Raw genomic sequence first — 19,413 nt, 5'->3', positions numbered from 1 at the left:
TGGCTTTTAAATATGTTATGTACCAAGAAAAATGTATTTTTGATAATTCTTCGGACAATAAATTGCACCTGTAATGACGTGTATTCAGTAGATTGTCAATCGGCTGGCACTTCAAAACGGCATGTATTTGTAGGACGTAAGTTATAATATAAAACTAAATATGGGCTTCAACTGAAAATGACAATATCCATTGTGGCGTATCCCAAGTTCTGCTTGTGACCTATAACATGATCTTGCATTTCATTGGTCACATTCCTCTCTGCAAAGCCAAAATCTGAAATGTTTTACTCAGTGTTTCATGCTACAGAATGTTGTGGAATGGAAAAGGCCACATTGTGACATCACAAAACTTGACCAGCTCTCCACCCATGAGCTTTTCTCATCCTGTGATGCCTTTAGGGGTAAGAGAGATGAATAATGCAATTGTTCAGTGATTGGGTACTGGTGTCTTGAGGCAGACAGTTAGTTGTTGTCATATCTACCTAAAACACTGTGTAGTGAACTTGTGTTAGCTGAAAACAATATGTGAGGTATTGCAAGCTTCTCTGCCTTTGATACTGGAGAATTTACCAGTGGTGGGGCTGGCATAGGGGGTAGTGATTGTTGGGTGAGGCAGGTTTGAGAGCAGGGAGAATGCATTGTTAGGATCCTTGCGATAGGGATAATGGTTTGAAGATATCATAAGGTTTGATTATATGAGGTGGAATCCAAAATTTTTGGGACCGTTCTGCCATCTGGAAAGTAGGAGTAGTAGATCTTTGCACCACTGGGTGGCGAGAGCTGCATATCTGATCAGTCAGTGTGCGGAGTGGCATTCAGCTGGGAGGAAGGGTTGCATTTCCACAGTGATTTCTGTAATACTCTGTGTTTGGTGTGTGGCAATTTTATGATAGATCCGTGAACAGAACAGCACGTGTGTATCAAATTCTGTGCGAACCTTGAGAAAAGTGCTATGGAGCCCCTTGCAATGATTCAACAAGTGCTTGGGGACAGAGCAGGAGCTGTACGCGTGTGTTTGAGTGACATGCTTGGTTCAGGGCTGGCCGTACAGATGTTGAAGATGGTGCTCACACTGGAAGGCCCATTAGCTGCACAACGCCACACAGAATTCGTCCCACCCAACCAAACAGTGAATTCCTCGTGCTACTGTGACGTTTGTGACAGCTCTGTGATAATGTGTGGCGACGACAGCCCAAACTTTGGCATCAAGGGAACTGGCTGCTGCATCACGACAACGCACCCTGTCACACGTCCTTGCTCACGAGGACCTTTTTGGCAAAAAACAGCATGGCGCATGGCGGCTGTACCCACCCACTGTACTCGCCAGATTTGGCACCTTGCGACTTCACACTATTCCTAAAACTGAAACTCAAGTTGAAAGGCCGTCGGTTCACCACTATAGAGGATTCAAGAAACATCGCTGGTGGTGATAAACACCCACAAAGAGCAGGACTTCCATAAAACGTTTGACCGGTGGCAGAAGCTTGGGACCAGTGTGTACGTGTGGATGGGAACTACTTCGAGGGTGATGGTGACCATTAGTCCAAAGGTAAGGTTTTAAACAGATGGCAGCACCAGTCCTGAATTTTGGATAGCACCTCGTATAATCTAATCACATAGGTAAAGAAGTCTATTCACCAAGCAGCAACAGGAAAAAACCCATATAAAAGGTACAGAAATGCATAAAGTGGGTATTGCACAAAGATCCGCTGTGAACGGTACTGGTCTAGTTCGACCACCATCTAATAGTAGAATGGGTGAAAGTACGAAAATTAGCAGACACATTATTCGCACGCCAGAATAGAGAGCAGTTCTGAACTGCCGTCAATCTGCTCGTGCACAGTAGGCAGCAATAACAATAACTTGCTCATGCGCAGAAGGGTGTACCACAATGCTTTCTGCTTGTTATTTGCTTATTGTTAGGTGACTAGTGGCCAATTTCAGATTTTCGTGTTGGAGATTTTCCGCAATCCCCCCGCCCCTCAGTAACTTGGTTTTATAAATGCAGAAAAAACTTTTTTTTTGGGGTAGACTCTTTTATACTAGCTGTTTGTGAAAGTATTTTTCTTGTTGATTGCTTCATATTCTAGAAATGAATGGAGCAAAGAGGCATTAAGCATCTTAAATCAGGCATACAGTGAGGAAAGGTGTACGTATGACTGCTATATCGTAATAAGGTACATTGGCAAATGTTTCTTTCTGAGTAATGTGCATTCAACGTTATACGGTGATTTTCAGTTTGTATCGTAATGCCTTAGTTTCCGAAACTTCATGTTTGATTTCATTGCATCTCTTGCTTTATTTCAGCATGCCAGAAAAGAGAAATTGGCTGTGGTAGGGGAGAAAGTCCTTGCATTCGTGCAGATTGGCTCAGTGCAACAGACGAGGACTGCAAAACTCTGAGTAGCGCATATATATAGTCCAAACTTGTCCGCAGCTCGTGGTCTTGCGGTAGCATTCTCGCTTCCTGCGCACGGGGTCCCGGGTTCGATTCCCGGTGGGATCAGGGATTTTTCTCTGCCTCGTGATGACTGGGTGTTGTGTGTTCATCATCATTTCATCATCGACTCGCAAGTCGCCGAAGTGGCGTCAACTAAAAAGGACTTGCAATACGGCGGCCGAACTTCCCCGCATGGGGCCTCCCGGCCAACAAAGCCATACGATCATTTCATTTCATAGTCCAAACTTGGAAAAAATGACACTAGTGCACCTTTCAGTATTAATCCTTTATAGTATTGCAAATTACAGTGCATATATCAACAACTCCTTTTGAAATGATGGGCTGTGCTATTCTGTGGCTAAAAGCCAGACTCTTAAGATGCCCCATTAGCCAGGAAATGTAATGTTACAACCTGCCTGCGATGTAACAGGGAATTTACTGGTATTTTATTCGTGATCTTGACTGATGTGATCGCAAAACATATAAACATATGATGTAATTCTTACTTTCGAGAACGTTAGACAGCCTCCCTCATGACTGTGTCACACTTGCTAATTCCGTCTTCTACCACAGACAGCAGCTTCTCGTAACAGTCCATGTCCATCCTCATAAAGCTCCGAAATTCATATGGATCTTAGAGCATCAATTCTTTCGTAAGCAGTGAATATAATCACTGCCTTTGTCCCTTCTTTTCAGATAGGGTCAAACTCAATAATGTCTGGCTTTTTGTTTACTTCATCGTTCTGCCATAATCCGAAGATTTACTGTCACTGCCAGGGCAATAGCTCCAAAAACAAAAGGGGTCCTGAAATTGCAAAATGCTGCGTAACCAAGTGTCGTAATATAAAACTAACTGTTGAGTACGTAATTCAGAACAGAAGTAACCTACATAAGAGAATAACACTTACTTATTAAATAATGATAAAAATAATTTCTTATTAAATAGGAACCTTGATTCGCACAAGTAATTTGCATGAATGGTCTTCCAATATGTCACACGGTCCCCCTTGTGTTTCACACGGTAGGACAAACACCTCTACATGAGATCAGACTGTTCTGTTTGCGTTTCGCGCATTGTCACTGTCTACTGCTCATGTGTGCCAAGTATATCCTGCGTGGTTGATGTAATAGGTCTACGTGAACCAGCCTGTAGTTACAGATTCGCACCCTTGGGGCACTGGTGCATAGCTGTACGATTTACACACATCCTGTAATAGGAGCTTATGCTTGTGGGGGCAATGGCTCCTTGTTCTGGCAGAAGGGTTGAAGGGAAAGGAAGAGGGATGAACGAAAAGGATAGGTGAGGTTCAGGAAGTAGTGAGAAATACAGAAAAGTTGCCCAGTACTACAGGTGAGGGAAGATTTACTGGAGGGGATGAGATGGAAAGGAAAGGAGAGGAAAGAAAGGAAAGGAAGGGACAGAGTCTTTTGTTCTTGTCCTGTCCAGTAAGTCCTCCCAGACCTGGGTATCTGGATGACTTTTCTGTAACTCTTCCCATTTCTTAAACATCACCAGTCCTTTCCTTTCATCCCTCTTCCTTCACCATGGTGGATTTTTTCGGAAACGAATAGTCCATGTTTTTCATTTTGATTTAGTTGCCGCACCCCTTGTTGTCAAAGGTGGTGGGATAAACTTCACACACACTTTCTGTTCCTCGAAGTATTCTGGAGAATGTCTTGAACACTTGATTCATGGGCATTCATGACAGTTTTCAAAAGATCACGGATTTTCTTAATGTTTTCATGGGATGAACTTGGGGTAGAAAGCCCTGACCTATCATTGTCATCAAGTGACACATGTCCTTTAAAATGTTTAAAACCCCTCATACACTTATGCACGAATTAAACCATTTTCATGCAAGCATTTTTCATGGACTTGAATGTCTATGTAGCCGTTTAACGTAGCAAAACTTCCAACTAAAATCTGTCGTAGATCCTTTGAACAAAAAATGGTGCCCTGTTCTAGAGAGATACTGAAGGAATTGAACTGGAAGATGCTTGAAGACCAATGTAAACTGCTGTGTTGGCAGACGAGCCAACACTGTGTTGCTAGAGGAGGCCGAAATGCACGCGTTTAATTACACGCAGACTGGCGTGAGGTCTGGAACAGTTAAGGGAATTTTTAGTAGCAAATAAAGTACGTAGTTGATGTAATACTTAACTTTAATCCATAACTGTAGAACATCGGTCTGACGGTACAGTAATAAGAAGCTCAATATAAATTGGTAATGGCGCCTTGCTAGGTCGTAGCAAATGACGTAGCCGAAGGCTATGCTAACTATCGTCTCGGCAACTGAGAGCGTATTTGTCAGTGTAGCATCGCTAGCAAAGTCGGCTGTACAACTGGGGCGAGTGCCAGGACGTCTCTCTAGACCTGCCGTGTGGTGGCGCTCGGTCTGCAATCACTGACAGTGGCGACACGCGGGTCCGACGTATACTAATGGACCGCGGCCGATTTAAAGGCTACCACCTAGCAAGTGTGGTGTCTGGCGGTGACACCACATTCCTCCCCCGCAAACCGGCGTACGGTTGTGTTATAAGGCTTCCGCCCGCCGTGGGGAGGACCCCATGTTGACGTATACGACGAGGTGGGGAGCCTAACAACAGGCGAGGCTGTGCCACCCGCACCCGGCCATTCGGTCCGAGGGGAGCTAGGAAACGCCTGAAAACCTAGTCCAGGGTGCACGCCAACATGTGGTATATGCGCCCGTAGAGAGATAGGAAGGGCCGAAGAGTCGACCTCCATCAGGGCGGCACACCCGACGGGCGAAGACGACATCTGGTCCGGAGCGGGCAAGAGTTCCACGTCGGAGGACAGCTGGTCACGGGAAGCGATCGGCGGCGCGTGACCCAGGGAGGCGATTGGCGGCTGCAGCGAAGCGTCCACTGCGGGCGTCGCCGGCGGGAGAACAGGCGGCGGCGGTAGCGGCGCGTCACCATGGGGCAAAATGGAAGGCATCGTCGGTAACACCTGGGGATGAGGCGAGCCAGTAGATGGGTCCCCAGGGCGCTGACATGACGGCACCGTCGCTGAAAGCAGACGGGGAGCGGCAGAACCCGTGCGATGACAGAGGCGCAGCTGATTGAGATGCCGACGCACCTCACCAGAGACCCCCAAAACCATATACATAGCGCGGCCGAGGCAGTGAAGAATGCGCCCTGCGAGCCAACACCGTGAACCGCGATAGTTGCGATAGTACACCACGTCGCCTGGAGCAAAAGCAGGTGTCTGCCGCTGCACAGGAACCTGATGCGGCGGATGTAGCAAAGACATCAAGGTTCGAAGAGGACGACCGTGGAGCAACTCAGCCGGCGAACGACCATCTCGGGGCTGAGAGTGATACGAGGACAAAAAGAGCAATAATGCATCCTCCCGAGAATGCGACTCTTTCAACTTCAACATCTGGGACTTGAAAGTCCGAACCAATCGTTCAGCGGCACCGTTTGACTGAGGCGAAAACGGCGCAGATGTCAGATGTTGAATACCATTGGCCTTGCAGAATGACTGAAATTCTGCGGACATGAATTGTGGGCCATTGTCGGAAACAATAGTCTGTGGAAGACCTTCAATGCAAAAGATAGCGGATAACGCTTGGATGGTGGCAGATGACGTCGTGGAAGACATCCGGACAACAAAAGGAAAATTACTGAAGGAATCGACAACAACCAACCATCGAGCATTCCAGAACGGACCAGCAAAATCGATGTGTAAGCATTGCCAAGGGGAAGTGGCTTTCGGCCATGCAAAGAATTTCCGCGGTGGGGCGGATTGTTGTTCGGCACACGCCATGCAAGAAGAGCACATATTTGTAATCGCAGCATTGATTCCGAACCAAGTACAGTGCTGACGAGCAAGTTGTTTCGTTTGCACTAAACCCCAGTGTCCTTGGTGGAGAAGCTGTAAGACAGAGGACTGTAACGAACCTGGGACTACGACCCTGGACTGATCATTATCAGAACGCAACAGCAAAACACCACGTCGTACAAAAAGTCTCTCCTTGTGAGCAAAAAATCTGCGAACCAACGGATCCCCGATCTGTGACTTTGACAAGGGCCATTGCGTAGCAACAAAACGCAGAACGGTAACAAGGACAGGGTCAGCAGCTGTGGCTGTAGCTACATGACGAAAATCAATCGGAAACGATTCGACCACGTCATCGGTTTCCGAATCAATGAACATGCAAGCAAGTTCGGAGGAATCGAATGCTCTATCCTCAGCAACAGGCAAATGGGACAATGCATCGGCATTTCCGTGCTTAGCAGTGGACCGATACAAGATATCGTAGCGGTACTGCGAGAGGAAAATAGACCAGCGAATGAATTTCTGCGCTGTACGTTGAGGTACAGGCTTGTTCGGATGAAAAAGCAACGTCAAGGGTTTGTGGTCGGTGATGATGGTAAAGTGACGATCTTACAAGAAATCATGAAACTTAGTAGCACCAAATACGAGAGCCAAAGCTTCTTTCTCTATCTGTGAATAATGTCTTTGCGCAGACGAGAGCAACTTGGACGCAAAGGCAATAGGGCGATCATGCGAACCATCTTTGTGCGCAAGCACAGCACCGATCCCGAAATCCGATGCATCTACCATCAACAAAAGGGGTTTCTGGAGATCGAATGGCGTAAGGCAAGTAGTGGAAAGCAACGCCGATTTCAACTGGCGAAAGGCGCGTTCGCATTCCGTCGTCCAGACAAACGGAACACCTTTACGGCATAAGCGATGAAGCGGAGCTGAAATGGAAGAGGCGTTGCGCACATATTTCTTATAGTAATTCATTTTTCCCAGCACACTCTGTAGCTGCTTCAAATTCTGCGGCGAAGGCAAGTCTTGTATGGCACGGAGGTGCTCTGGACTGGGATGTATGCCTTGGGCATTGAGTACATGTCCCAGATAGGGTAAGTCACGAGCAAAAAACACACATTTGTCCTTCCGCAAGCGAAGACCATTTTGTCGCAGACCTGAAATAATGTTCTGAGATTGGCTAAATGTTCTTCTTCTGTCTTTCCGGAGATCACAATATCGTCCAGATAGTTTGCTGCAGTAGGGACCGACACACAAACAGTTTGCAGATATTGCTGAAACAATGCAGGGGCGGATGCACACCCGAATGGCAGTCTTTTAAATCTATACAAACCAAGATGCGTGTTAACCACCAAAATGCGCTGGGATTCTTCGTCCACCGGTATTTGCAAGTACGCATTTGCTAGGTCCAACTTCGAAAAATATTTACCCGGGCACAGTTTGTCAAAAAGATCTTCCGGGCGGGGTAAAGGAAAAGTTGCAATCACTAGTTGTGGATTCACCGTTGCCTTGACGTCCACACAAAGTCTCAATTGTCCGGAAGGTTTTGGCAAAATTACTAAGGGTGATGCCCAGAGAGAAGCCTGCACACGTTCAATTACACCTTGTGATTCTAAATCGTGTAACATTCTTGCGACCTCATCACGCAGTGCGTGGGGAACATTGCGCGCTCTGAAAAATTTCGGTTGCGCGTTTACTTTCAGTTCCAAATGTGCTTCATAGTTCTTAGCGCAACCAAGGCCCGGTGCAAAAATGTCTGCAAATTCTTCACATAGACGAGAAACACTGGCTGAAGGCACAGTCTGGTTCACTGATAGGACCTGATTGGCTATAGACAAGTTAAACAACTGAAAAAAATCTAAACCAAACAAGTTCACTGCAGAAGAAGAACGAAGGATGTACAATGACACAAGTTTGGTTTGTCCCTTGTATGTTGCAAGAAGGCTGCACTGTCCTAACACAGGGATCTTGTGACCTGAATATGTAGTTAGCTTAACATTTGCGGCACGCAACGGAGGTGTGCCCAGTTGTTTGTACGTGTCTTTATTGATCAAGGAAACTGCAGCTCCGGTATCGAGCTGGAATGGTATCACGTGGCCATGAATGTCCAAGTCTACAAAAAGTTTATTGTCCTGCTGACGACAAGAGCGACTGTCTCATGCAACGTGAACCGACACTGGTACAGAAGCACTCGCGACTTGACGTGATGTCCGTCGATGACGACGCACACTATGTGTGGGACGAACACAGTCACCATTAGAGAGAGTGGCACTGGGTGGAGTGGAATTAACTACATGAATTTCCATGGGCGAAGGTTCACGAGCCTGAGTATTCTTGGTTCGATTCCGATTCCGGCGCGAAGCAAAGGGCCTGGAATGGGTGGTAGTGTCCGATCTTAGCTTTTTCTGGCAAACACTTTGAACATGTCCTTTTTTATTACAGAAAAAGCAAATAGCTTGGCGTGACGGGCAATTGTCACACGAATGTCTAGTAGCACACCGCGGGCATGACTTTAGCACTGCATTTGCTCGCTGGCGTGGCAAACGTAGCGGAGAGCTTGGCGGCAGCTGCGCGGATGAGCGCGAGGGCTGTTTACTGTTCCGTGCAGCGCGCCCGGCGGGCCAGTTAACATGACACACGACTGGCGAAGTTGCAAATGATTCCTGAGCAAAGTCAAGTGTGTCCTGCCTATCCAATATGTCCATCACTTGTTGAAGGGAGGGATTGACTAGTTTCAAAATCTGTTCCCTGATACGAACATCAGAAACGTTCTGTGCAATTGCATCACGCACCATAGTATCTGAATAAGGGAGTCCACAGTCACACTCAAAAGCACAATCCCTAGTAAGGCCTTGCAAAGTTGCAACCCACTCCCGATTAGTTTGACCGGCCGTACGTTTTGTACGAAAGAACGTATACCTTTTTGCAACGACATTGACTGATTCTTTGAAATATGCATCTAATGCAGACAAAATTTCGTCGTAGGACAGAGTTGCTACGTCGCGTCGGGGAAACAATTTCACTATCACTCGGTACGTCTGGACGCCTACACACGAAACCAAAAAAGGCTGCCACTCAATACCTTGAATTCTGTAGGCGGCGAGATGGAATCCAAATTGGCGTGACCACTCTGTCGAGCTTTCCAGTGCCGCATCAAAAGGACAAGAAGGTGGTGCAACTGCGTGTTGTGGCTGCGGTAGCGGTGAAGCGGCGGCTGCCACAGCGTTTTGCAGTGCACGTTGACCCTGGACGAGCTATCCAAGGGCATCCAATAAGGCCTGCGTCTGCTGATTCTGCAAGCGATAAAATTCGGACAGTACACCTGGAGATGGTGGCGAAGCCATGACAAGTAAATTAGGGCAATACGAACGCTAAATCCTCATTGCCATGTGCTGTGTTGGCAGACGAGCCAACACTGTGTTGCTAGAGGAGGCCGAAATGCACGCGTTTAATTACACGCAGACTGGCGTGAGGTCTGGAACAGTTAAGGGAATTTTTAGTAGCAAATAAAGTACGTAGTTGATGTAATACTTAACTTTAATCCATAACTGTAGAACATCGGTCTGACGGTACAGTAATAAGAAGCTCAATATAAATTGGTAATGGCGCCTTGCTAGGTCGTAGCAAATGACGTAGCTGAAGGCTATGCTAACTATCGTCTCGGCAAATGAGAGCGTATTTGTCAGTGTAGCATCGCTAGCAAAGTCGGCTGTACAACTGGGGCGAGTGCCAGGACGTCTCTCTAGACCTGCCGTGTGGTGGCGCTCGGTCTGCAATCACTGACAGTGGCGACACGCGGGTCCGACGTATACTAATGGACCGCGGCCGACTTAAAGGCTACCACCTAGCAAGTGTGGTGTCTGGCGGTGACACCACGTAAACTATCCCGAGAAAGTCTATTAACAGAGATTCAAGAACTGGCTTTAAATGATTACTCTAGGTATATAATACAACCCCTATGTGTTGCTCACATAGGAATAGTGAGGGTAAAATTAGTATAACTATTGCATGCACAGAAGCATTCAAACATTCATTCTTCCCGCACTTAACATGTGAATGGAACGGAGAGAAACCCTAATGACTGGCACAGTGGGATGTACCCTCTGCCATGCAAATCATGGTGGTTTACAAAGTGTAGATGTAAAACATGAAATTGAATCATTGCTCATTGCTCCATTGTGTTTTGTGACACAATGACCTTGACACACTGTGGCTGCATGTCCACTACGTAATATTGCCTGCTCACAGCTGACTTGTCAAATGCACGTCTGTTGTTTACAATCATTAGTTCAAGCTGGCACTTCAGTTACTATACTGACAAGCATTCTTAGAAATGTCAATAGATTTGGGTTTTTGTTATTGTGGATTTTGTTCTTCATAGGTTATGTCATTTTTGTAAATTAATGCTGACAAGAGGCCTGTCCTTCTTGACCCTGGGGTCTGAATGATCTACTGCTCCTCTTTAGTGTAATCCACCCTATCCCTTTAATTGTTGTAGCCCTGCAAAATATACAGGACAACTTTTGTGCAATTTGTGTAATGGTGTGGTTCTCCAGAAGAGTGGAGTGGTAGAGTGGACAGCCAATAGTTGATGAAACATTCATTCACTCTCTAATAAACAGGTGTAGAAACAATAGAGTGGCTTGAAAATAAGTTCATATTTGATGTGTCAAAATAATAGAGGTTGAAGGCTATCAACAAAATCTTTATTTATTATTGAAAAATGCAGTTCAGGAATTTACTTTGTAGAAAAGCACTTAAATGCAACAGCTTGTATGCAGCACTCAAACAATGAACAAAATTTTGCATGGCGCCTTGGCTTGTGGACACTGTTGCTCCGTCTTGTTGAAAGTGTGTTCTTTGGTTATAACCAGGAAATTTTTGCAATTCGGGCACCAAAAAGTCATTTAACATTGTCACACAACGTTCTGAATTCACTGTCACTGGACGACCACTCTCATCCTCTGAAAAGTCTGGACCAATTATCTCTCGAGTCGACATCGCGGCCTGTACAGTAATTTTTGGCGAGTCATCAAGTTTCTCGTGCTTCTGTTTGGGGTTCATTTGTACTGCATTGGTGGTAATTTTGCTTACTGGCATGACCGTTCAGGTGAAAATGAGCCTCATCAGAAAATGAGACGTTGTTAAATGAAGGGCACTGTCACATCATTAACTAAGTACAGTCCATGTCTGGCATCTTGAGGCTTTAATTCCTGCAGTAATTAGATTTTGTAAGGGTGTAGTTTAAGGTCTTTTTGCAGAATTTGATGCAGTGATGAGCTATGTACATTTAAAGAACTTGCACAGTTACGATTGGAGAGGTTAGGATTGTCAGGTACAGACTGATTTATAGTTTCCAAGGATCTGCTTGTGCCTGATGACTTTGTTCGCCCAGATTTCAATTTGGTTGGTGTTGAACCGGTCTCCTCAAACGTTGTGATCCATTTGCAGGTAAGGGGTACTCTTGGTGCATCATTTACATTACACTGTTCACAATCACTGCAAAATTTCCCCCACACTACAATTGCCAAACCACTGTTTTTGTAAAATTCTCACATAAAGAGCACGCTGGCAGCTCCCAAGAAGCAGTCCGTATCAACTGAATTCCTAAAGGCCAATCCTGCGATGAAAGTACCACCCACTCTCTTCAGATTTGTAGCGCATGCGAAGAGTGTTCTTCAGATACGGACTTCCTTTTGAGACACCCTGTATGTGCCCACTGGTGATAGGTGTCAAGCTGCAGGCAACAAACCTCGGGCCAGGGCAGGCTGACATTGGCATGCTGGTCTCGGCACCTCTCACGTGTGTGGCTCTGCTGCTGTCTGGCTAGCAGCTGCCCCACAATTCTGAGTCAGGTTGCAGTGCCTCACCCCCCCACGGCTGCAGGTGGAGTGAATTGACATTCGGTGTCAGCGGTAGTTGGCGGCATTGCCCAGTGTAAAACGCCATATTGGTGGCTGGAGGTCATCGGCTGGCATCATTGGACCCCAGTGGTTTGAGATTGGAAGGTGTACAGTTCTTACCTCAGACTTTGAGGTGTTGTTTGGACCCCTGGCAGGAATTCACGTGGAGAATGCGGTGGAGTGGGTTGCATCTGTGATAGCTGCGTCTGGAGAGTGTTGATGACCCCACAGTAGAGACCAGCCTTAGCCTGGCTGTGCCAGTGTCCTTCTCGGAAAGCCTGGGAGTGTACAAGGGGGTACGCAAAAGAAACTGAACTTTTTTTTAACTTATTTATTCACGTTTTAAGCACTAAGCTTCAATCCCCTTCAAGATATGCTCCAGTCCACTAAAACACTTGGCTAATCTTTTATTCCATTTTTCAAAACATTGTTTAAATTCATCTTTTGTGATGCTTGACATTGCCCTCTTCGTTTTTTTCTTCACCTCAGCAACATCAGCAAAGCACTTTCCTTCCACATTTCCTTTCATTCTTGGGGGGGGGGGATAAGAAGAAGAAGTCGCACGGAGCAAGGTTAGGTGAGTATGTGGGGGTTGGGGGGTGAGGAACAGTCATAATAGTTTTGGTCAAGAATTGTCATACAGAAGGGGCTGTGTGAGCAGGGGCATTGTCATGATGGAAGAAACAGCCGCCTGACTGCCGCATATCAGGCCGCTGTTGTGCAATCTTTCCAAGACTTCAAAGTTAAGACTGGTTAAGGGTGACTCTGTGGAAAAAAACTCTGAATGAACAACTTCTCTCACGTAAAACCAAATCGGCATTGTTTTAATGTTTAATTTCATCTGATGAGTTTCTTGAATTCTTCCACTGGCTTGATTGTAGCTCTGATTCAGGATTGTAAAAATAGCACCAAGCTTCATCACTTGTGATAATTAAAAGAGGTTTGGATCATTTCAGGACTCTTCTTGCAACCTTGCTTTCATGCAACGTTGTTTTTAGTCAGCAGTCATACGAATTTGGGAGCCACCCTTTTCATTCCAAAATCTTTGGTGGCAGTTCGTTGCACTGTACTCAAAGTCACTCCCAACAGCTCCACAACTTTTTCAGTGGCCCATAGTTGATCTTTATTGATGATTACGCTGATGTTTTCAACATTTTCATGTGACGACCAGAGCGAGGTTTGTCGTCAGTTGACATTTCACCATTTTTGAAAGAGGAAAAACGCCCAAACTCTAGAGTTTTCCTGTAGCGTCATCCTTGTATGTCATTTTTAACATTTCAAGAGTTTCTGTTCCATATTTTCCAAGCAGAAAGCGGAATTTCACCAGAGCATGCTGTTCACAAAAATCAGCCATTGAAAAAGTTGTCGCTATAAACTCTTCTGAAACTAGTTCCGACACTCCTCAGTGATAGCACTCTGCTTATTGGCTCTGAAGTATTCACGTTATGTGCTCCCAGCAGCAAAACGTAGTACTACAACAGCTCTGCCCACCAAAAAATTAGTTCAGTTTCTTTGAGTAACCCACCATATATTCATCAGAATGCCTTTTTAATGCAGAAGGCACATGCTACCCCATACTTCAGTGCTGTTGAAACTTCCTATGGCTAGTTGTTTCTTAGAGAATGGTGTTACTATCCAGGAAGCTGCCAGTATGACAAAATGCTGCATCGGCTGGGTTTGGCTCTCACTCTGAATATGGCATTGGGCTCCTGTCTTGGCCTGTACCATTACATTTGGAAGGTAGGAGAGGAGCTTCTGGCTGGTTCTACTATGAGATGGGGTTGGGAAATGTCAATAGTGCCGAGATAGCTCAGCCGGGGACCATTTGTCCATGGAAGGTAATGGTTCGAATCCCAGTATGCCGCACAGTTTTAATCTGCAAGGAAGTTTCATTCTGGGCACACTGTGCAGCAGAGTAAAAATTAATTCTGGAAGAAATAATACTACTGATATCTAGGGAAGTATAGTTTACAATATTGTGAAAAGGAAAGCTGCTACCCACCACATAGTGGAGATGCTGAGTCGCAGATAGGCACAACAAAAAGACTCTCACAATATAAGCTTTTGGCAATTCTGGCCTTTGTTGAAAATAGACCCCCCCCCCCCATTACACACACACACACACACACACACACACACACACACACATATGACTGCAGTCTCTGGTAGCTGAAGCCACACCGTGTATGAGTTGCGTTTGTGTATGGGATTATGTGTGTTTGTCGTCTATTTTCGACAAAGGCCTTGATGGTCTAAAGCTAATATTTTGACAGTTGTTTCGTTGTGCCTATCCACAATCAGTATCTCCGCTATATGGTAAGTAGCAACTTTCCTTCTCATACTATTGTTACATTCCATCCTGGATTTTCCATTGTTTCAAAATGTAATTTTCGACATTGCAATGCCTGTGTTGTTAAGAACAACAATGCAATGTTCCTTTGGACATGCACGGATGTCCAAAGGAACAGGCACTGCAGTGACTACAGCCGTTACAAAATACATGAAATGTATTCACAGTTGCAAATACGAGCAACCATCACCTGTACAAGAAAACGACGACAATGAAAATTCGTGCTGGACTGGGACTCGAACCTGGATTTCCCACTTTACGTGTGCAGTTGGCTTAACCGCTGTGGCTATTCGCGCATGACCCATGGCCAGAACCAAACTTCCATATGTCATTCCAGTGTGACAACCTCTACTCGTACACACATTATGTAATTCCTGTACAGGAGGGGACATTTTAATTGAAAGCCGCTGCCCAGTATCAGCAGATAAGTATGATATTGCAATGCCTTTGTTGTTGAGAAGAGTGATACAGTGTTCCTTCGCACGTTCGTGCATGTCCGATGGAACAGGCACTGTGGTGACTACAACTGTTATGAAATAAATGAAATGTATTCACAGTTGCAAACATGAACAACAGTCAGCTGTATGAGGGAGCAATGACAGTGAAAATTTCTGCCGGACTGGGACTTGAAGGAACATTGCAATGTTCTTCTTAACAACAAAGGCACGGCAGTATTGTATTTATATGCTGATACCAGGCAGCAACTTTCAATTACAATGTCTTTCCCATAAAGGGGAACAATATAATGTGTGTAAGAGTACAGGCTGTGATGCAGGATTGACAATGTATGGAAGTTTGGCTGTGTCCAGGGTCATGAATGGGTAGCAAAAGTGGTTAAAATGAACATTCATGTAAAGCAGGGATTCAGAGTTTGAGTCCCAGTCCATTGCATATTTTCTTTGTCGTCGTCCCCTTATACAGCTGACAGTTGTTCATATTTACAACTGTGAATACCTTTGATGGATCGATGGCCTTTGTAGTCTGGTCCCTTCAACCCCCACAACCCACAATATATTTAGTGTGTCATCCACTTTTGTGTGTGTGTGTGTGTGTGTGTGTGTGTGTGTGTGTGTGTGTGTGTGTATCAGCAGTGCATCATGAAGGTAAGCACAGTCTCTTTGTAGTTTTGAACGTTTCTCTAGTGATTTTTCCTGTCAATATGCACAGTATTAACTCTCCGTTTAGAAGCATACTGGATTTTGTTTTGCAGGGACTTGCAGACCTCGCCGCTAAGGATGGTGTTGTTGTCCTCACCTTACCAGTGGATGATGAGCTAGTGCTCCCTCCACTTCTGTCCGAACCACAGCCAGCTGTCGTCGCCGTGCAGCCAGCTGCTGTGGAGTGTCTGGAAGCTGCCAGCCAGACGTTCACGGATGTTGAATCGCGGGATGCTGCTGCTTGCTCGGTAAGCGGAGCTGAAAGTTTCCAGCATGTAAGGCTGATCTTATTTTGATGCTGCCAATGCTGCGCGCTAGACTGTCTGGGACTAAAGTTGCAATGGCGTCTGTCAGAACAGTCAAATCGTGTGCATGATATGTAACTTCCTGGCTGTTAATGATGCTGGGATGATGTGCCTTCTCAGCATGACAGTCATTTTTTTATAAATGTGACATTATCTTGGCATCTGTAGGCCTTATAAATTATAATAGTTTTTTCACTGTCTGGATCATAAAGGTTATTTTAACTTATTCATTGTCAGTTAAGATTCTCTTCATAGGGAGCTGATGTTGAGTGGAAGGATACTGTGCCACAAATTTATTAATTTATTTATTAAAAACACAAACATATTTAGAAAATAATGCAGGACAATCTGAGCAGCTCCCCGAGCATTAATTAAATTAATTTTCAACAACGCAGCTGTTGGTAGATATTACATAACTTTCAGAAATGACTGACTGGAATAATAAAAAAAAATATATTTTGCTTGTTTTGAAAACAACATTAAGTTAAAGAAAATTAATAGATGTTTAGCACAGAAGTCTAATGAGATAAAATTAACTTGCGTATTGCACATTACAAGTTTCAGAAACATATTGGAAATAGCTAATAGACCAATAACATCAGTCATTCACAATCTTGTGACTGTTTGCATATAATTAGAAGGTAGACCACTGGTCCAAGCAAGCAGAATAACCTGACAACATTAAATTTAGAGTATGATTGATACAAGTGGGAGTTGCAGAGACAATCAATTTCCCTTTCTTCATTTAAGTGTGGATGGCGATTACCAGTATAAACACCCTCAGTAAAGGCATTTATCGTACCCATGCCACTTTACGTGGACCCAAAATATAAACAACAGATACGTCAAACTATCTTATAACATACTAACTATACCTAGCGAACTTTGTTCCGTCTCTGAAAATCTTTATATGTTATAGCTGACCCGGCAAACGCTGTTTTGCCGTATGGATTATCTCTAGTCTGTAAGAATAATGTATACGTGTAACACTATGTATATGTGTAACACAGTAGCCGTTGTTGGCGGGAGCTCGTGACACGAACAATAATAATGGCTGAAAACTGTGTAGGGAGTGAGAAAAGGCTTAGGGGGAAGTCCAGCAGTACCGGACACTATTAGTTCTAGCGTTTTTACAGTAGATCGCATGTATTTAACAATTGCAACCGATACATGGCTCGTCCATGAGCGTACAAACATAGGCAATTTCGTGTCGAAACGTGTTCGCCAGCATTATGAATAAAGCCAAATGCACACGAATAGATTTTTATTGTACATAAAAATATTGTACGATTAAATTCCCTTAGAGGAACAAAGGAGAGCATAGGAACTAAAAGAATTTGATTGTACGATATTGTTCCGTATGGTAAAAATTGATGCGTGTGCGCTAGGCCTAAATGTCGGTCTGGCGAATGACGCATGCTACCTAGTTAAACTTCTCGGTCTAGTTACATCGATTCAAAGAGGGATGTTAGAGTCGTTGCTTTTGGTACGTTTTCTTCAATTAAATATCTATCGAATAGTAAGACTATCACCGGTATACACCTGGCAGGGATAACTGATCAAGTGATAATTGATCAGTTATTGACCAGGGTTGAAAATTATTAAGTTATTAAAATCGCTTTTTAAAAATAGGGGTTGGTGGTAGAAGGGTGAAAATTTAGGGTTGTGTGTATTTTTTAATGCCACACCATAAAAAAATAAAAATAAAAAGTTCTGTCCAAAAAATAAGAAGAAATTTTTTTTGGGGGCGGACCACACTTATCACTTACGGGTATAAAAAATAGATTACAACCAATTCTCAGACCTACCGAATATACATGTAAAATTTCATCAGAATCAATCGAGCCATTTCGGAGGAGTATGGCAACTAACACTGTGACATGAGAATTTTATATGTAAGGATGAACCACTAATTAGCAATTTGTGTTTACAACACAAATAGACACTGTAAATACACTTGAAAAAGACAAATGTCATGCATGAAGTACCTGGTTCCAAAATAAACAAAAAAATTCATTTATAGTACGGCCAAACGTAATCAAATAGCTCAAGCACCACTGTCTTAGCCACACCCATTCGCAAAAACGTAACTTGAGTGTGATCTCCTAAAGTATTTGCGAACAAAAAAGTTGACACGTCACAATGTGTAGCCATGTTGGCAGTTAGAATAGCCGCTGTGCGACACAACATAATTGTGCAGACGGTAGTCAGATGCTCACCATAATTTCTTGCAAATCGAAGCGTAAGTTGAGAACCACTCGACCAAGGACTGCCATCGAGTAGGTGTTATGCTAAGAATCGGGAATCGCCAGATGCTATGCAGCAGACACTTCTGCACCCGATTCTCAAAACTGGCAGACGAGAACTCAGCCTGGCACCACAGTGGACACAGGCTTCTTGCAAATTCTCATGCCAAGAACAAGTCGGGCTCCACACATTGTGCAAAGATAGCTTTTTCAACAAGCAATTTTCACAGCCTCAGCTGATACTGAACCTGCAGCAACCAAAATCACAATCTTTAGGAGTGGGCGAAGGATACTGTGAGCCACGTTGTCACGGCGTTTACTCCAGCCACTGTGCAATACACCACTCAGCCGACCATCACTTTGAGATTGCCTTCTGGCCGTGACAGCACTTAAATGCTGGTCCACGGGCCTGCCCTTTACAGGTGACAAACCACTCGAAAAGCTACTGTGGCCAGAGAGGCTAGTAATTAGTGGGAACTATCGATATCAAAAAGCGCTTGCATGGCAAAATTTGTGTAGAATGCCATTTTTATAATTGGTTTGGAGCACTGCAGTTTTGTTAGCATATCTGTGCCACAGGTTAATAACAGTACCATTAGACACAAGGTCCCATTTTACATTAAAGTTGTTACTTCGCAGTGTTCCCATCATCATACTCCTTACAGTATGATAAAGGAATAAAACAGTTTCTATGCATTTTGAGGTCCCCCAAAACTGTTCATAAATAAATGAAAAGTATGTTTGCAGTTCAGAGAATGAAGAAACTGATATAACTCATCATTGGTATCCAGTGCTGTGTGACGTATTCTCTCACAAAACATGTCTCCATTAAATATTCTATCCGCTCAAAAAGTATCTGGACCCCTTTTAGAAGAATCTGAAACTCTGGAGGAATAGCAGCCCATCGTTCCTATAGAGCCAATGTTGGAATCCTCAAAGGAAAGCACTCTTGTACCCTAGGACCACCTCATCTTTATTTCTGTTGGCCCTACAGATGGTGGCAGGTAGCATTGTACAACCCAAACACTTCCATGACGTTGCCATAGGATATTGCTCGATTCATCAATCGTTTCTGATCATCCACTGTTCAGTGGAGTCCCTCTTTACACCACCTCAAGTGTCGCTTGGCATTCACTACAGAAATATGTGGTTTATGGTGAGCTTCTGAACCATTTTACCCTATTCTCCTTAACTTCGTATGCAGAGTCAT

The 19,413-nt window shown here is 44.4% G+C and overlaps 1 protein-coding gene across 1 annotated transcript in view; it reads left to right on the top strand.

Annotated features, from left to right (window-relative positions):
* LOC126210302 (uncharacterized) overlaps positions 1–19,413 on the top strand; it is a 90,791-nt gene that overhangs the window by 38,770 nt on the left and 32,608 nt on the right. The window contains exon 6 of the mRNA XM_049939497.1: positions 15,706–15,900. Within this exon, the coding sequence (XP_049795454.1) occupies positions 15,706–15,900 (195 nt within the window). The remainder of the gene's footprint in view (positions 1–15,705; positions 15,901–19,413) is intronic.

Source organism: Schistocerca nitens, chromosome 10 (genome assembly GCF_023898315.1).
Source record: "Schistocerca nitens isolate TAMUIC-IGC-003100 chromosome 10, iqSchNite1.1, whole genome shotgun sequence".
NCBI classification, from domain to species: domain Eukaryota; kingdom Metazoa; phylum Arthropoda; class Insecta; order Orthoptera; family Acrididae; genus Schistocerca; species Schistocerca nitens.
This window is presented reverse-complemented; position numbering and strand designations above follow the sequence as displayed.